The following is an 18,404-nucleotide window of genomic DNA, read 5'->3' as shown; positions in this document are numbered from 1 at the left end:
GCTCCGAGCACGCAGCCAGGTCCGCTGCCACCTCCTCCAGGGGCAAGAGCTGCTCTGATCAGAGATCCTCCTGAACAAGCTCAGGGGATCCCAGGGCTTGTCTTGGGGTCCCCCCACCGCCTGGCCTTACACCCCACCTAAGCTGGTTACCCAACCCTTAATCGAAAGGGTTGATTACAAGGGGATTACTTGATTACATGTTATTTATGTTACAGTATGTTATTACATGTTACTGTTATTGCTATTGTGTAACTGTCTATTGTCTTATCTTCTGTCCCATTTATATACTGCACCTGAGTGACTAATGAGAAACACTTTTCATTATACTATGCACCTGTGTAAGTTTAATGACAAAGTTGAATTGAAACAAATTGTCACCAGCCAACAACACAGGGAAAAATGAAGGGCAGAGGTGTTTTTAAAAGTGAGAAAACTAACGCCTCACGGCCTCAGTTTCCTCTAACCCCAGCCTGCAGCTCCATCTCGAGCCTCTGCACACACAAAAACCCAGAGCCCAGCTTTGCTGAAGATATTTATTCCTCCAAGTATTTACAGACTCATTCATACAGGCACTCCCAACGCATATACTGTCTCCTGGAACCAGAGAGGTTTAAGTGTTTAATTCATAATTTAGAAAAATTGTTTCATTCCTCAACAGGCAGTCAAGACTCTCAGTCTGTAGTCACAAAACATAATAATTAGAAATAATAATAAGCACGTAACTAATGAGATTTAAGCATGAGGTTTTCAAAGGTTGTTCTCTACTCTACGCCCACTCATTCCTAACCTGAGCACACCCAACAGCCCCCCACACTCGCCAACATCCAAACGTCTTCGAATCTCTCTGCTTTCAACTAAAAAATCCATTAAAAAAATGTACAAGTGAAACAAAAAAAAAAACAAAATTAAATTTCACTTCCTCGACTGCCTCGAGAAGTCAGGGCGTCCCGGTGGGAACCTCACCCTGCGGGCGCGGCGCGGCGAGCGAGCGGACAAGGCCCGGACCGCCCCAGCCTGCGGCTCCGGCCCCGGCCAGGAGGGGGCGCCGTTTCTCGTGCAGAGCTGGGGTTAAGGCAGGGGGTGCTGCGCCCCGGGGGAAGGGAGGGGCTGTGCATTGTGGGCCGCCCGCCCGGGCGGGTCAGGGCGGGCGTGTGTGGTGCTGTCCGGCGCGCTGGCGGCCCCGTGAAGTCTCTCGTGTGAACCGTGTTGTGCCGTGGGCTGTGCGCTGTGCACCGGGGGGCCCGGGGGGGCCGACGGAGTGGTCTCGGGGCCGCGGTGTGCGCGGCGGGGCCAGTGCGCGCGGACGGCGTCAGTAGAAGCACACGGTGTGCAGGAAGGGCCGGCTGCTCTTCTCCTCAAACTCCTGCAGCAGCTCGTCCATCTCGTTCTCCATGTCGTCGGTGTGCTGGATCTGAGGGGAGGGCGAGAGGGCGGGGCTCGGTCACACACGCGGGTCACACACGCGGGTCACACACGCGGGTCACACACGCGGGTCACACACGCGGGTCACACACGCGGGTCACACACGCGGGCCTCGCCTCCGCCCAAAATCCGCAACACTAACCCCAACCCCATGCCAGCAAACGCCAACGGAGATTTCAGAACTGTTTGGGGAAGGATTTAGAAAACCTGGCTGGAGTTGTTTTCTCCTCTTACCCAGAAAGCCTGCACTACCGGAGTCGGTGCCACGGCAGGTACTCACACACTGGCAGAGCTCGCAGATGAGGAAGGCGCCCAGCGTGGCCTCCTCGTGGTTGTCCTGGATGTCGACATTGATCACGTGGACCGGCTGGAACGTCTCCTGCTCCCGGGAGTTCAGGTCTGACACGAGGGGACAGAGACAGACAAGATCAGAGACCGCAGGAGACAAACCTTCCGCCCCTCTCCTCCTTCTCGTCCTCCCTCAGTCTTCTTACCTTCCAGCACCTGGTCGTACACTCTCTCCTCGCAGGTGATAACCAGGTCGAACTGGTCCTTGCAGTTCTGGAACCGCTCGGGCCGGGCCTTGATGCGCTTGTTGCGGTCCAGCATGTGCAGAATGCCGTTCTGAGTGTATCTGCGGTTCGTTTGGGTCAAGGAAGCAACTGCAGTCCAACACAAACTTGACACAGACTCCCACTCTTGAGAAGCAGCAGCACACAAACATTGTCTGGCTAAAACGTTTTTCACACTCCTGTCCCCTCCCTGCACAGTGCCAACTCTACTCAAGGCAGAGCAACTCATTTCTTAATTGATCCCTCATTAACACACACTACAGCCCCTACGTTCTACCAAAACTGTACTATCAAGAAATCAAAACGCAACAACTGCATATTTACTGTACTCGCACTGCCTCAGTCTAAAATCCCCTATTTGCAAACACTGGAGAGGAAGGTCGAGGTCATTGTCCCAGACTACACGGGTATCCAAAGGGCTCTGCCACAAGGCAACTGTCCCACCAGGATGTAACATCTGCTCCAGGTTTGGGACAACTCTGCCACCCCACTGTAGGATGCAGGGATGCCCCCAGCGTTCCAGCGAGGAGCTCCTGGGAATCCCTAGCCCAACTGCCGAAAGGACAATACCAGCAGAGCAAAGCCCAGCACTCCCACTAGAGCAGTACCAGCCTGGTACCAGCCCAGCAGAGCACGGGACAGCACTCTCTGCCTGGAACCTGATCAATAAGCCAGTAAAACAGGGACGGTCTCATTCACTACATCTGCACCCGCTTCAGGTTTCTGAGGTTTAGGCGGCTGCTGGCAACAACCTTCGGTGCCGCAGAAGAGAAACACACCACCAAGGAAAAAAAACAGCTGACAAACGTGCAGCCCTGGAGAGAACCAGGCTTCAGGATTTACAGACATCCTCAAACAGGGACTCCAAGTTCACACCGAACTGGGTTTCTACAGTAACTGACTTTCTTAACAAAGGTGCTCCTTGACCTTAATTTGCTGCGGCAGGCACCGCTGCCCTATTACAAAGGCTGAGCGGACATTTGCCATCAGCCTCGATTCCTTCCACTACAAGCTGCCCCTGCAGGGGGGACAGAACCGTGTGCGTGTGCACCTACTCCTCTCTCAGGGAACGGCAGTCTGAACCCAGTGGGGGCGCCCGGTCTGACACCCATCAAACCACAGTGCCGCCTCCGGGGAATCTCAGACATACGCTGCTGGAAAAGTTATATTAGCTCGATAATCCATGCAGGTAACCAGTGAGAGCACCGAGGAAGACTGGAGCCAGAGGACCCAGCCCGACCCGGTGTGCACAAACAGCTGGCCAGAGACAGTGCGGTGTCCAGGAACCCGCAGTCGCCCCTGCATGACAAATGAGCCCCACTGGTGACTAGGGGCCCCACAGCCAGATGCCTGCCTCCATGTTAGGTTTACACCAGCGCTTTATCCTCAGAAGGAAAACTGGAGATCACAAAGCAATTAACCTGCCGTGTGCTGGTTTGGAGAATTCACACAACCCCACACATTGCTGACTTTTGGCCTGCAAGCTGTTTTTCTTAATTTAATTAAATAAATGCGGAGGGTGGCAGGAAGTGCTGTGGTGTTAGCAGTGGGGCTCCCTGCGTCAAGCCCCACCCCTGAGCTCCTGCCACAGTGAAAGCCATGGGAACCACCGCCAGCCATCCAGTGTGGGCACTTACAGCTGTTACTATCCAAACACTATCCTTCTAGGATAAACTGAAAGTGATAAAAATTACTCGCTGCAGTGGAAACAAATGTTTTTCACAAACATGTTGGCTGTGGCTGATGTAACAGTCATACCGTGCCCCCCGCCCAACACACACACACTTCAGTCCCTCAGTTCGTCATGTGCCACCCTCTCCCTCCCCTCCATGTACCAATAAACACCAAGACCACCAGGTACAGCTCTGGAAAATTTTATTCTCTGGACGTCATTTTAACATTTCAGAGCTTCAACAGTCTGAGTGTGTGTCCCCCACCCCCCCACCACCATCTACCTGTGGGCTACCGTCACACTGCGGTCAGACATGCTAGTCTTGTAGGGCCTTCATCCTTCCTGCAGCGACCATCCAACAGCCAATGAGCAGAGAGCATCTCGGGGAAAATGGGGATAAACGACTTGGCCACACCTCTTACCCTGAACACACTGCACTGTTCAGATGAGCCTGCACACCACTCATGCTAAACTGCATCTCCTCACAGCTCACATGCCTACAAAGTTAATGTAACCTAAATGTTACTCCAGTAATTCAAAGACTCTGTGTTCAGCAAGAGTAGGGGTACCAACCCCAGGGCCCTGGCTAAACTCCACGCTGGACTTGTGCAATAGGGGCTCTCTAACGCTCAGCCTGAACCCCCTTGGTGCAGCAGCTCCTCACTCCTCCCCCTGACCTGCTGTGGACTGGGATGCTGGTGCAGAATTCCAGAGGTGGATGAAGTGGCTCCCTTCCTACATGTGTTCCAGAGCCTTACTTGATAACGAACCATACTATACACATGTAAGGCACAGCTATACTTTAACAACTGCACAGTGAAAACTAAGGCCACAGGCCGATGGAACTGAACAGAAGCACAACAGCAGCGCACACCAGAAGGTATCCACAGGACACCTCCCAGCAGAGACTATATTAGGCGTGTACCACTGTCGCCATGGAAACGTGCTCCTGCTGGTGCCACCTGCACCAAATTCGCTGCTCCACAGCACCAGGATTCACAATGCAGTTGTTCATGAAGATTGCTGGCCTCTTAACCACCCCATTCACATTCCTACCAGGAGCAGCCCCAGGCACCTGCCCACTGCCGATCGTGCCCGGCAAAACCGCTCGATAAGAAAGAAGTATAAAAGTGTGTCAGTACTGGCCTTGCTCGATCCACCTTCTGTTCGGCAGCACTATCTCTCTGCAGCTTCTCAGGCTGGCTTGGTCAGGGGAAGAGATCCGCAGCAAATCCGCACATTTTCACATTCAAATACTTTAAAAAAATCTCAGAAGAGTTAACACCGATCGCACCCTGAACACTGGGATCCAGCACCGTGCACCCAAAGGCTCCAGACCCGATACAGAGCGATGCTAACACTGTGCTTGTAAATATACACACGCTCCTACAGTATGTGCTTTGAAAGCTGGACTGACGGCGTGTAGCATAAAAGTTTGATATAGCAGCTCCTACTCTAAATTGCTCTGGGCTACAGCCAGGCTGAAAACATATTTTCATCACTGGCTTTGTCTCTCAGCTTCATTCTGTCAGACCAAACGGATCATCCAGGAAACCACTACGCAAAAACCTGGAAGTTTAAATACCAGAGTTCTGGAAATGCTTGAAAGTGCAAGTGTAAGTTACACCAGGGTGCCCAGTACGGGCAACTGGGGGCAGTGAAAGATACATTTGTAACAACTGGCACACTCTGGAGAAATTAAAAAAAACTCAGCTCTCTCCTGAGAATAACAAAGCTGTCACAGGATTGCACCACAGAAAGAGGCAGGCTTGCTTCTTCCTCCTCCAAGGCAAGGTCAGGCTGAAGGCTGCAGTTTAAGGCAGTGGACAGCTGGCCACACACACCAGTCAAGAGACGAGTTAGTTTGACCCTGCTGACGACATGCTGCCTCGTTAGTAAGCCTGCTCAGTACGAGAGGACCCGCTGGTTCAGACTTCGGGTGCCTGTGCTAGGCGGAGAAGCCAATAGTGCACAGCTGCAGTCTGTGGGATCAAGACTGCCCCCCGAGAAGAGTTCAGCCATCCCACTACATCCAAATACTCACCCCCAGCTCAGTGGACTTCCTGCCCTGTCTGTACAGCCCACCCAAAACCAGCTGGAAGAGAGCTGTCTGTGCAAAACCATCACTGGGGCATTTCACAGAGCTAAAAATTCAGGCTTGCTCATTTACACTGCCCTCCCAGTCCTGCACAGAGCTAGACAAGAGATTCCTGCTCACTGTTAACTGCTGTCTCATGGGCAAACAGCAGCCAGATGGTGCCCCTTGAGAAAACGTCTGACAGCTAAGGAAAGCGGAGTGACCTGGTGATTCACTGCTCGCTGGAAGGGCAGCGACCCACGCTGAAACACTGAAGAACGGCTGGAGACCGTCAGCACCTGCTGCCAAGTTTCCATTCACAAGTCCACAGATTCAAACGGAGCTCTAATGAGCTCAGTAACATCTTATTTCATGTGTAACGTTTCATGTCCTACAGCTTGCATCTTGGAAGGCCACAAGGTCTTCTGGCTCTTTGTCCAGAGGAGGTCTGAGCGACTTTCCAAACTCAGCTGCTCAAATGGGACAAGTTGACGCTCACCGAGACGCCCAGTGGTTTTAAAGCTCCCTACAAAGCTGGTTTGACCGTCTCTCTCCAGGATGGAGCCTCTGTTCTGGTTACCTTGCACTTACAAGGGAACTCTTCCTGTATCTGGAACAGTGGCCACTGACCCCGATGTACCCAAACATAGAGGGGAAAATCCAGGGCCTCCAGTCTAACTGCAAGAATTATCTGGGTCCATTTCAACTGTTTCCAGGTTTACAGGGGCAGAAAGAGCTCAGCTGCAGCTTGGTTTGCCTCTGTAAACACAGGAAGAAAAGAGGAAGACAAACCAAAGCGCAGGAGCAGACAGTTCCAGGGAATGTCTGTCTAGCACTGTTCCGACTCTGAGGACGCAGACTAGCGAGGGCATTTTTTTTTTTTTTTTTTTACAGGAGGCCAGCAGCTGTGAAACATGTTACTGCTCCTGGAAAGCTCCCATCATCTCCCCCACAGGGGTCCCAGCACTTGTCACACAAACACAAGACACGCAAGCAGCAGCCCTGAGACACAGGCACACACAGCCCAGGCTCAACCCCCTCCTGTACAGGCTCCCCCAGGCCAGGAGGGAGAGCTTCTGGCATCACTGCACACACTCTCCAGCAGCCCATCTCCTGTCAATATCACTACAACGAAGCTCCAACCCCCCCTCAAGCCTGGGCTCCTGCTGCAAGCGCCAGTACACTCACCACACAGAGAGGAGGATAGCAGATAGTGATGAAGCCAGCTCTCAGATGGGGATTATTAGGAGGCCATGGCTGATAAAGGCCAGGGAGAATATGGGCCGCAACACCAGGGTAACACACCCCTATTCAGTCAGGACCTCTCTTTTATGTCTCATCTGAAAGATGGCTCCTCTTTCCCCCCCCCCCACAGTATAGTGTCCTCCCTCTCTGTAGTGGGATATTAGGACCCACACGGACTGTGGGGTGAGCGCCCCCTCCTGTTCCCGCTTACACCTCTTCCAGCAGCAGCCTTAGCTTAGACAGGATGTCTCCCTTTCAACTACTGGCATCCAGGTGCACACATTCAGCTTCAGTGGGTTGCCAGAAATATAGAAATGAACAAGTAATGTTTAATTCCACTCTGAAAAGTAGGAAAAAGGTTTCTGTTGTTGAGCCTTCTTCAGGTGCACTGGTTACTCAGGCTGGGATAACAAAACCCAAAGACCCCAGGCCCTACAAGAACTGAGTACAAGACCCCTGAACTACAGCGACTCGGAGGTATGCTGAGGAACTGACAGGCCAGACCGAAGGGGGACAGAGACCTACAATGTGACGGTGTCAAAAACAAACAGGCACAGGCTGTAAACGCAAATGACCTGAACCACACTGCCGTGACGACGCTGTAGGTCTGTCTGGCTCCTGTGTTGCTATATTACCTTCTATTCATACCGTCTGCCTTATCAGAGGAGCAACACGGACACAGAACCCAGGGAAAAGCTGAACGCCAGCAGCCTCTAACCAAGAGCAAAATCCCTGCAACCCTAACTTCTGTGACCCCAGGAGGGGTCATTAACTCGGTCGGGGCGACACCACGAGGCAGTGGTGGGGTCCGAGCCAGTACGCAGGACCACAATATTAACAAGCTCCTTTGTTATAACTGACCTCCCCTGCAAATCAGGATCGCAGCACTGAAAATACAATTTACTTCTTTAAGACAAAGAATCCCCCCCCTCGCTTTCCGAGGCTAATAAAAACCAGCTCGTGTGTTAGCTCACGTTAGCCGCAGGCTGGCGACCTACTTCGGCGCACATTCTCACGGACGACTGCTCAGCAGCAGGGAGCGTCGGCTCTGAAGCGCTCTGTCCGTCACGGGGGGAGGGGAGGAGGCGCTGCGCGGCAAGAGCGCACTGGCGCACCAGGAATAGCGCGCTGCAGCGGGAGGGAAGGTGGGGGGGCGGCACAGACCCCGCACAGCCACGCAGCTCCAGCAAGCGCTTGTCCGCCCACCAGCCCTGAGTCACAAGGCAGAGCGCTGCGTGCGCCACAGCACAATACCAGAAGGCCGAGCGCCCACAGGTCCACGCGCCTCTCTGTGGGCCTCGAGAAACAGCCCTGCAGGGGCCGACAGGGAGCCGAGACTCCTCAACGGGGCTGCAGATCCAGAAAAAACAGCCACTCTGACCAATTAAATCCATAACTGCATCCATTACGTCTTTCAAAGCTCAGTCTGACTCAGAAGAACACCCTGCAGCTCTCTTAGGCCACAGGAGTATTACAGCGGTACCAGCTCAGCAGCGCAGAATCAGATAACTTTTCCACGTGAAAACTGACTGACGATTTCTGATTTTGCAGCACTTCCACCATTCTGATTTTTACCATAATCACTCCTCTAGGCGTCGGGCTGAAGGGGATTGCTTACATCAAGGAAGCCATCAGCCCTTTGAGCCCACCTGCCTTCAGTGGTGCTGTGCTTCTCTCACAGAAACCCCACTGGGCCCAGTGCGAGGGGACAGACCTGTACCGACACCAGCCCAGCGTGACCTAGATCAGAGCCCTTACATAACTGCACCATGCTGAACATTAGCTACTACTCTATTCTACGGCTCAGTTACTGCTGTAGACAGGACCACACATCTTCTTGGGCAAAACAAAAACACCAGCTTACTGTCTGTAAACAGGGGCTTTTGGGTGTATGTAAACTTGGCACTTATGTTTAACAGATACAAGAGGAATGGCATGTGCTGGCTCAAAATGGATTGACACTCATTCGCATGTACAGACTACACACCCATCCACGTGACAGACCACACACACACACCCCTTCCCTTTCCCAGCCCAGGTCCCAGTCACTGCCCAGTCTGCCTGAGTTGTGATGTCATATGGTCACTGCTTTGGATCTGAGCTCACAGCTACAAGAGTCTGTTTCTTTCCTCCTGTTCCTCTTTAAACAGCTGAGCAGTTCCCCTGAAGCGCAGAGCCTTACCCTGCAGATACACACAATTCAGACAGCGCTACAAAACACAGGAGAGAGAAATGGAGGAGGAGGAGGGAGAGTGAGTGTGGCCTTCCTCCTCTCCAGCACAGTCACTGTGTGTCTGTGAGGGGGGTGGAGGGGGGGGATACAGTTCCTTGTCTTTGCGGACGAGGTCGTTGTACATCTGCTCGTATGTGGTCTTGAAGTCGTAGACATTGGGCTTGTCCGGTGCCGGGCCTGGCAGCTTCACGTGCGTGCCGGTCCCGAACGAGCGCACGTCGAAGCCACGCTTACTGGAACAGAGAGAGAGGAAAGGTCAGTCGGCAAAGTGCATCTCGAGAAGCCCACTCCTCTAGGACAGAGCCGCTGTCTGCAGCGCCCCCCTGGAATCACCAGCACCCCACCGGCCCGCTGCCTCAATCCCCACACGGCCCCGCGAGCTCGCATGCAGGCCCCCCGGGACATCGCGCGCCTCCGCGGTGCGACGGACATCGACGACGAACGCCAGAATCCCCGAGGAGAGCCATTCACGGTTCACAGACGAGATGACAAACAAGTGCAAGTAAACTGCGACCATGGTTCACGAGCCTTGGAGAACTGGATTCGCTCCTTTACAGAAGGGCTGAGCTCTTCCACAGGATGTCTGCACAAACCCTACAGCAGCACGACAAGGAAGGGGCTTCACAGAACACACGCCTCTATGGGACGCTGACCGACTGTGGTTTAAAAGCTGGCTGAATGTCAAACTTCAGCTCCCAACCCATAACAAACATCCTGAGTTTTAAAGGAAAAAAAAGACTAACTTCAGTAAGTCAGTCTGAAGGGAGCATTATGGAGGAGCGAAAAGATTAACGTATACATGGCTCGTTTCCGACAGTGAATCACTGCAATGCTCCAAACTGCACCACTGTTAATGAAAGCCTTTAACAGGAAGCAAGCAAAGCAGGCTGTCGTGACTGACCTAATTCCACAACAGATGCTCACTGCTGTGAGCAGCTCACTGTGGCCTGTTCCTGCTATAACCCAGCCATCGGCCCCCTGGCCTGTAGAGCTCACAGAGCTGTGCACGGCAGCTTCTCCAGCGCCAATGGGGTCACGCGGCACCCCAGAACAGAAAGGTCATACTGCTGGATCCTGGCAACACCACACCCCCAGCCCCCAACAAAGGCCCTCCGACTCAAACTGCTCAGCAACTGTGCCGACTTGCCAAACAGGAGCTCATCGTGCCATAAACCGCCAGTGCACGCAGCACCAATACAGAGCGCAGGCCACCGGCTCTCCCCAGCCGGGCACTGAAGCAGACACTGACATCATAGCACCTGCAGGGGCTGAAAAACACTCAGCTAACAAACCAGCCAGAATGAAGTCAGGAATTTTCTCTCCTGTAACCCTGGCACATCAGCGATGACATCGCTGTTCTCCAACCCCAGGAGGGGGGTCGGAGGGCTGGGGAAAGCCCCCACCACACGGGAACTGAAACTGACAACGCCAGGCAGAACTAAGAAGGCCGGGGAACAAGCTGTCCAGTCATGAGACGAGAGCTGAATCAGTGAAGGGAACAGGGCATCCTGAGGGACTGGACTCCCATGGACACCAACTGCACACTCAGGGAAGACTTATTTCGCACACCTGCTGTTAAAGAGCCTTTAAACACCCACCAAGTCTCCAGTTACCTCCCACCTCCACTGAGTGCCAGGGCTGCAGGTAAACATCGTGAACACTAAATCACGCCGTCTCTGCCAGTGTAAGCATTCCTGATGTTACTTCCTGTACCATTTTCATTGTTAATGCTAAACCTGTTCTTAAATATTTACCTGAAAGCCCATTGTGACAAGCATGTTATTTCTCTTTTATCAGGTTCGTGTAACAATATTAGGGACAGCTCTTCAGAAACCTTCGACAAGACAGAGGTTTCTTCCTAAGCAGCTCCTGAAACCTGTGCACACTCAGCTCAACCTACACACCTGCTGAAACTGCCAAAGCACACGTATGTGAAAGGAGCTCAAGATAAAGAGACTTTTGGTTCCCATCAAAATCATTCTTGAAACAGAAGAGCTCCGTCTGAAGAATTTAGTCCAGAGTCTCCTGGTCCTCGTGTCACATTCTGTTTTCTACTTTAAAGGCATACTCAAACATTGCTGCAGACAAACAATATCTTTTAAGGTCTTAAAATAGGATTCTTCTCAATATCTAAGTGCTTCTTCAAAAATTACATTTCACAGTTCTGTGAAGTAAGAAGTAATGTTTGCATGGTCCCGTAATGGTCTTCTGAAGCCCATAACGCATCTATACCAACTCCTGACATCCCCCCAGGCGACTCATGGAAACCCTCCTCTGCCAGCTGTGTGATGCAACACAGCACTCCAGTCCAGTCCACTCGTTCTCTGGGCCTCGCCTGTCCATGAACAGGACACTAAGAGAGGCTCTAGTGTGTTTCAGCAGTTCACCTCAACATTAGCCAGATTATATTTTTTGGGAGGGTTTAACAAACATCTTTAGAAGCCACCTGACAGCAATTTGGGTATTTAAACATTTCCTGCTTCCTGCACATTTCTTGAGGAAAGAACTATTCTGTGGAATGTCAGAACTGTGCAGAGAACACAGAGATATGAGAGCTAATGAAAGATTAGCTTTGAATTAAAACAGTAGCTGCACGACTGAAAGAAAAAGAAACGTTACAATAAGTGCCTCTGACATTTATAATGTTCACAAATTGTAGCTTATATTCGAAATGTCAGGTGTCTAAAACCCACCAGCCACAACAGACATTGGAGTAGCTGATCGTAAGTTACCAATTCCCCTGCATTTAAAGAGGCTTCACAGACATGTTGAGCTCAGGGGCACAGCAGAAATCTCCAAGAGCAGCACGGGGCTCCACTTGCATGGTCTCAGCCCCAGTCAGCTGACTCAAGCGCCAGCAGGCATCCAGACGAGCAGGGCAGCGCGGTCCTCCGACACCAGGCAAGGAGCAGGGCTTCCACACGCACGCTGTTCCTGTAGGACCTGGGATCAGCAGGGACGCTGCGCGCACGCAGGAGTCCCTGGGAAAACAGACCCTTCCCAGAAGGGTACCGAGCACCCCTTCACAAGTGTTAGTGTACCAGCCCAGGACAACAACTGCTCACAGGCAGGGTCAGGCCACTAACAGCACCCCTCTCTCACAGCGTGTGCCTGCTCCACTGGACACAGGGGACACCAGGCAGTCAAACCCCTGGGAGGCACGACAGAGGCAGCCAAGCACTCCTCCACAGTCAGCGTTGAACCACAGACCACAGGATGCAGGTGGGAGTTCAGATCCAAGAACAGGAAGCACCCCTTTACACGAAGGGCAGGAGGGGTTTGGAACAGTTTGCTGAAAGCAAAGGCCTCTCGAGGACTTCAAGTAAAAAAAACTGCAGGTGGGAAACATGGGGTAGTGACGCCATTTAATAAATCACAAATGACGTCGACAGAACCCCCAGAGAAAAAGGCAGTCCAACCGTGACACAGCAGGGTGGACCAGGATACACCCCCGAGCCGGGTCTGTTCGGGGGCTGTCTGAAGCCGGGGTCCCCCAGCCCGAGCCACACAGCGGCTCCCCGGCTCTCAGCCCTGTACCGGGTCACCCCTCCGGGCGCCACGACACCAAACACCCCCGCTCACCGCTCGGTCAAGGAGCGACCCCAGGACAGCCCGAAACACGTCCAGACAGGCGCGGGGAGCGGACGGACTCGCTGCTCGCCGAAACCGATCCCCGGGGCAGGCCCGGCCCGCTCCCTCTCGGGCCGGAGGAACCCCAGGCCGCAGCCGAGACTACACCCGCGCCTCACCCCGAGGGCAGGGCCCAGCCGCGGCGGAGCGAGCCGGGGCGGGGCGGAACCTGTCGGAGCGGGTCGGAACCGGTACCTCAGGATGTTGTGCGCCTCCATGCTGCGGTTCTGGTTGCTCGAGCACACCACCGCCACGCGCAGCGGGTGACTCGGCATCGCTGTCCAGTCGAGCGACACTACCGAAGTAACTAAAAGCAAGTAACGTAAAGTAAAAAAAAACGGAAGAACTTTAAAATAGCTAGGCTGGAGTCAGACACAACAAACAGATACGACGTGCTTCTACCGGCTAAACCAACTAACACTCGGTGTTTGAACACAGAGTTATCCTCCAGAACCCTCTTCTCCCTCAGCTCGCTCTCAAAATGGCGTCTCTACGACACGGCGGGCGGGTCTATGGCCGGAGAGCCGACCAATCCCGTGGCGAGCCGCTCTCACCCCGCCCCCTTCCCTCACGTGATAAGAGCGTGACGTCCGCAACTGCCCGGAAGCTGATTCGTCACGGAGCTCTTCCGGAATGCGGCGTTTGCTGTTGATCCCTCCAATATCCAGTAGGGGGAGACAGCGGCTCCAGACCTCGGCCGAGTACGCAGCTGTAGTCTCCAGTTTCCTGCTGACGGCGATTCCAATACGTACAGCGTTCAGAATCACATGTATACGAATACCCCACACTGACCATGGGCACAACACAAGAAACAGCATTTAATTGTGTTATTTGGTAGATGTTCATTTTTCTGAATTGATTTCCCTGATTTCTGGGATGTGTGTTCTGGTTCCCTGTCTTCCCGGTCCGTGAAGCTATGGGCTCAGTTCTGCTGACCCAGGGGTCCACTGGTTTGGTGGGGAAGAACCTGCTCTGAGCCTCAGCACATACGCCCAGGGCACATCCCTGTCATGGCCACGAGTTTAAAACTCCCTGCCGGGCGCTCTCCTCCGAGACTCTGTGGGGTCAGCAGCCCACGCCAACCCCACTCCCACGCCCACGCGTGTCTGCACCGGGCACAGGAGAACAGAACGGTCCAAACGACCCCATTCGACCCGTTCAGTTAGTAAGCTTTTAGTTGTGAGCAACATAGAGGTCCCAGAATCTTCCCTGTTTCCTGGAAGGAGCCGGGCTCAGCTTAAACACCACCCCTGGCTGGCTTGTTCCACACCCCCGCACCCCTCGTGTACAGAGCGGAGTTCAGTTGCAATTCTACACGAATGAGGCGTTGAAAGGGAACTGAGTGCTGGCTGTGAATCACTTTTTTAAAAGAGCCGCCGGTGAAATAAGAGGAAACAGCACCAGAGTCTCTCCAGCAGCAGGGTCCCACTTTATTGACTGTGAAGGTGGAGATTCAGGTACAGAAATATAACAGGCGCTTGCGTCACGGCCTGATCTACATGTACACTATACAATATACCATATACAATATATAGCTCTATATCTGTCTCTACAGGTATATACAGAGGTGCTGGCAGGGTTAATCACGAGTTCAGTCTGCCCTTATGGGCTGAGCTGGGAAGAGAGGAGACACAGCAGTCCTGCAGCTCACGTGCTCCTTACTTCACACGGACACACAAACACAAACACGGCCTCACTAATACGCACACAGCACTCTCAAATTCACAGACCTACAATTCCTACTACAACAGGAGCCAGCCCGTCCACAGAGCCAGTCTCTGTTGCTGCAGCAGAGCTACAGGAGCCAGGCCCCACAAAGGCAATAGAGACTATAGCAGTGATATTATCAAACTTCAAGCCCCCATGGAACACTGATTCGCACAGCCCTGATACGGGGAATTTGCTCTAGAAGCCTGTCTCTGTAGGAGTAACACAGCTCATGACCCAGACTACAGGAGCCAGGCTCTGGACAGGGGTCAACACAAGAAGCACAGAGGGGGTGGGGCATGGGGGTCTGGTCTGTAAAAGTGCTCTCTGGGCCTCACTGGAGCAGTTCTCCTCACTGGACCAGCTCTCCACACTGGGCCAGCTCTCCTCACTGGGCCACACTGGACCAGCTCTCCACACTGGGCCAGCTCTCCTCACTGGGCCACACTGGACCAGTTCTCCTCTCTGGGCCACACTGGGTCACGGCTTCACTGTTACCCAGCCCAGCTAATTCTGATTCTGTTTGGCAGCTTTGACAAACCAGACCCTGATGACTTTGAGCTGATTCTGTACAGCAATTCTAACTGTCTGGCTGTTCACTTATCTATTTATCAGTTTATGTCTTAGATTTATAACTGAATCTATTGATTCTATATCTACTTATCTGTCTAAATACAGTACTTTCAACTATCTACTTATGTCCATAGGTGTTTAACTACACTGTGAAATGCTACCTACCCACATCAACAATGACTCTCTCAATATTCCCTGCCAGTTTCTGTGAGACGCACAAACCTTCTGACACACTCAGACTCAGAAAGACACTCAGACACACTGAGACACACTAAGAAGGTCACTGTCCCTTTTCAGTCAATGGATTGAAGAGCTGCTTGTATCAGAGATGTGCACAGGACAGGGGTCCTGGGACAGCCCGGCACCAGGGGGCACAGACTCAGTTAGACTGCTCTGAACTGTTTGCAATTCTGGAAATAAGGCCTCTTGAAGACTCCCACTCAGTTAACTAGAAGAAGGGCTAGTTAATGGGGATATCAGTTTGGTTGTGACTGGAAGTCCAGCAGGACCAGGGCTGTGGAGCAGAGAGGAGACAGTCAGCACAGCCCCTCCCGGCTGTGTGGACCTGTTCTGGGTCCTCAGGTGCAGGTTTGCTTTCTCCGCCCCTGGCAGTAAGTTTCCAGGGGAATAAATCTGTTCTCTCCCTCTGCATTACTCCTGGACTCCCTCCGTCTCCCGGTGTCTCCTGCTGTCTCCTGGTGTCTCCAGTGTCTCCCGCCGTCTCCTGCTGTCTCCCGGTGTCTCCCGCCGTCTCCTGCCATCTCCTGCTGTCTCCCGGTGTCTCCAGTGTCTCCCGCCGTCTCCTGCTGTCTCCTGCTGTCTCCTGGTGTCTCCAGTGTCTCCCGCCGTCTCCTGCTGTCTCCCGGTGTCTCCCGCCGTCTCCTGCTGTCTCCCGCCGTCTCCCAGTGTCTCCCAGAGCTGTTCCAACAAGCCCTGCCCCGCTGTCCCAGGGTGAAGGAGCCGAGCAAGTGGCAGTGTCTCAGAGTGTGTGCGGGGCTGTCCGTGTGTCAGTGCGTCAGGGTGTCAGTGGATCAGTGCGTCTGGCTGTCAGTGTGTCAGTGTGTCAGGGTGTCAGTGCGTCAGGGTGTGTCAGTGCGTCAGGGTGTCAGTGCGTCAGGGTGTCAGTGCGTCAGGGTGTGTCAGTGCGTCAGTGCGTCAGGGTGTGTCAGTGCGCCTGGGCGCGGGGGTGTGTGCTGGCGGGGTTCATGAGGTTCTCGGTGATGTAGGCGACCAGCAGGCAGATGATGACCAGCATCACGCAGATCGCCCCGCCCACCGCAGTCATGGCGATCACGATGTCCTGCATGCCGGACGGCAGCAGGGTGAAGTCCAGGCAGTCGGGGGGCCCGGCGGGGGGGCCCAGCGCCTGCAGGCACACGTGGTAGCGCACGCCCTCGTGCGCCTCGGTCAGCAGGTAGTCGCGGCAGCTGGCGCCCAGCCGCACGCGATCGCACTGGAACTGCGTGTAGGAGCCGTTCCAGGAGCAGCTCAGCAGGAAGCCCCCCCGCCGGCGCCCCTCGGACCCCGGGCCGCCCCACTGCACCAGCACGCTGCCGTTGCTCAGCACGTTGGCCACCAGCCCCCCGGGCCCCTGGGACCGGTAGGCACGGCACTCCCGCTCCCGGCACCGGAACCTGCGCTCGGGCTGCCGGAAGCACAGCCGCCCCCCCCCGGCCGCGCCCGGCCCCGCGCCGCTCACCTGGTAGGCACACACCGGGGCCGCGCTGCCCTCGCCCAGCGGCCTGGCGCTGTGGCTGCTGTCGGCGTGCCTCGGCTCCGGGGGCTCGGGGGGGACGAGCCAGGCTGGGCTAGCTGCCCCGCCGGCGCCGGGTCCGAGGCGGCCCCGCTCCCGAGGGGCCTCTCCTTCCTCTTCTAGCGATGATGCTGGCGATGACGACAGCACCGCGTCGCCCCCCGGTTTCGAGAGCGCGGTGGGGGGTGCGCCCGCGTCCTTCCAGCGGGGCCCCGGCGCTCCGCTTCCCCGGCACAGGCCGAGCACCGAGACCCAGGCCAGCAGTGCGGCCGGCAGCGCGCCCGGCATGGCGCCGGTCCGAGCGCAGCGCCTTCAGCGGGCAGACGGGGGCTCCGGCCTGGGGTTCATGCGGTTCCCGAGCGCGCGTCCCGGCTCCGGCTCTCACCTGCAGGAAGAGCAGAGGCAGCGCCTTCAGACAGCCAGTCATCGCCGCGACCCGCCTGCTGCAGGCACTACAACAACAACAGCGATGGCAGTAAAGCGCTGTCTTACGGTGTCGGAGAGGTGCACTCCCGTCCCGCCGTTATTTTTGGAGTCGCTCTGGGTGATGGAGCGTGCCCGCCGCCGCGCGCGGTCGTGGGAGGAGTGTGACAGCGCGAGCGTGTCCGTGTTTCGAGTCCCCGAGGAGTCAATGACATGAATCACGTCTCCTCCTCACAGCCGCCGTCTCGTCTCCCTCTTTCTCTCCCTTACAAATCCAGCAAGCTTTATTGGCACGCTGAATTTCAGTGTCGGCACAGCGATGCCATTTTGCATCTAGAACAGCGACGTGAAGTTATTATTGAGACGCTCACTCTCTGTTCCCTGGGCCTGGACAGGAGGTCACATACTGGACTGCAGCTCTATTGAGTTATTGTAGAGAGGATTGTTTGTCTGATCCCAGAGTGTTTCTCACAGTGCAGTAGGAGGGGCATCTCTGTCTCTTTCTCCCCGCTGGCAGTGGGAGCACAGCCTGTCCTCTCTGGACAGCCAGCTCTACCTGTGTCCAGTGTCTGTGTCCAGGCTGTGGTCACTGAGCCTGTCCTCTTTGGACAGCCAGGTCTGCCTGTGTCCAGGCTGTGGTCACTTAACCTGTCCTCTCTGGACAGCCAGGTCTGCCTGTGTCCAGGCTGTGGTACCGAGCCTGTCCTCTCTGGACAGCCAGCTCTACCTGTGTCCAGTGTCTGTGTCCAGGCTGTGGTCACCGAGCCTGTCCCCTCTGGGCAGCCAGGTCTGCCTATGTCCAGTGTCTGTGTCCAGGCTGTGGTCACTGAGCCTGTCCTCTCTGGGCAGCCAGGTCTGCCTGTGTCCAGGCTGTGGTCACTGAGCTGAAAGACCTGCACGCTGAAAGTGCTTGGGTCAGAAGTCCAGAAGCGCCGTGAGAAACAGGACAGAGGGTGGGAAGGGCACCAGTGAGTGCTGGAGATTGTGGGCTGAGCTGAAACAAAATCTCGGGGTCCCCCACAGGATGTGGGTTCAGAACCACTGCAGTTCAGAATCGTGACACAGTGTGGACATGGAGTACATACCCTGGGCAACTC

The 18,404-nt window shown here is 54.7% G+C and overlaps 2 protein-coding genes across 3 annotated transcripts; both read right to left on the bottom strand.

The window, feature by feature from the left end:
* Window positions 1-519: 519 nt before the first annotated feature.
* ssu72 (SSU72 homolog, RNA polymerase II CTD phosphatase) lies at window positions 520-13,351 on the bottom strand. Its single transcript, XM_006641997.3, has 5 exons — window positions 13,047-13,351; window positions 9,311-9,454; window positions 1,917-2,056; window positions 1,703-1,821; window positions 520-1,411 (listed from the first exon to the last, which is right to left on the bottom strand). Exons 1-5 carry the CDS (start codon window positions 13,124-13,126, stop codon window positions 1,310-1,312), a joined length of 585 nt encoding a protein of 194 aa, XP_006642060.1. The 5' UTR covers window positions 13,127-13,351; the 3' UTR covers window positions 520-1,309.
* A 908-nt stretch (window positions 13,352-14,259) lies between these two features.
* Window positions 14,260-17,972, bottom strand: fndc10 (fibronectin type III domain containing 10). Of its 2 annotated transcripts, XR_011183581.1 has the most exons (3): window positions 17,377-17,972; window positions 15,033-17,269; window positions 14,260-14,986 (listed from the first exon to the last, which is right to left on the bottom strand). XR_011183581.1 is itself a non-coding variant. In XM_069183634.1 (2 exons), exon 2 carries the CDS (start codon window positions 17,170-17,172, stop codon window positions 16,297-16,299), a length of 876 nt encoding a protein of 291 aa, XP_069039735.1. In that variant the 5' UTR covers window positions 17,173-17,269; window positions 17,377-17,972; the 3' UTR covers window positions 14,260-16,296. The 2 variants fall into 2 exon arrangements, 1 of the variants encoding a protein (XP_069039735.1); XM_069183634.1 differs by having other exon boundaries at window positions 14,260-17,269.
* Window positions 17,973-18,404: the final 432 nt, after the last annotated feature.

The sequence above is a fragment of the Lepisosteus oculatus genome, chromosome 25, assembly GCF_040954835.1.
Source record: "Lepisosteus oculatus isolate fLepOcu1 chromosome 25, fLepOcu1.hap2, whole genome shotgun sequence".
In the NCBI taxonomy this organism is placed as follows: domain Eukaryota; kingdom Metazoa; phylum Chordata; class Actinopteri; order Semionotiformes; family Lepisosteidae; genus Lepisosteus; species Lepisosteus oculatus.
The sequence above is the reverse complement of the archived record's forward strand: the minus strand, read 5'-3'. Positions and strand labels throughout refer to the sequence as shown.

What these genes read in the sequence shown, in the direction of transcription:
- fndc10 (XM_069183634.1), bottom strand. Translation starts at nt 17,172, where the DNA reads ATGCCGGGCGCGCTGCCGGCCGCACTGCTGGCCTGGGTCTCGGTGCTC.
- ssu72 (XM_006641997.3), bottom strand. Translation starts at nt 13,126, where the DNA reads ATGCCGAGTCACCCGCTGCGCGTGGCGGTGGTGTGCTCGAGCAACCAG. An exon ending in GTCCGCAAAGACAAGGAACT is followed by an intron (nt 2,057 to 9,310) that starts GTATCCCCCCCC and finishes AACGAACCGCAG; the next exon opens with ATACACTCAGAACGGCATTC. An exon ending in TCTGCGAGCTCTGCCAGTGT is followed by an intron (nt 1,412 to 1,702) that starts GTGAGTACCTGC and finishes CCCTCCCCTCAG; the next exon opens with ATCCAGCACACCGACGACAT.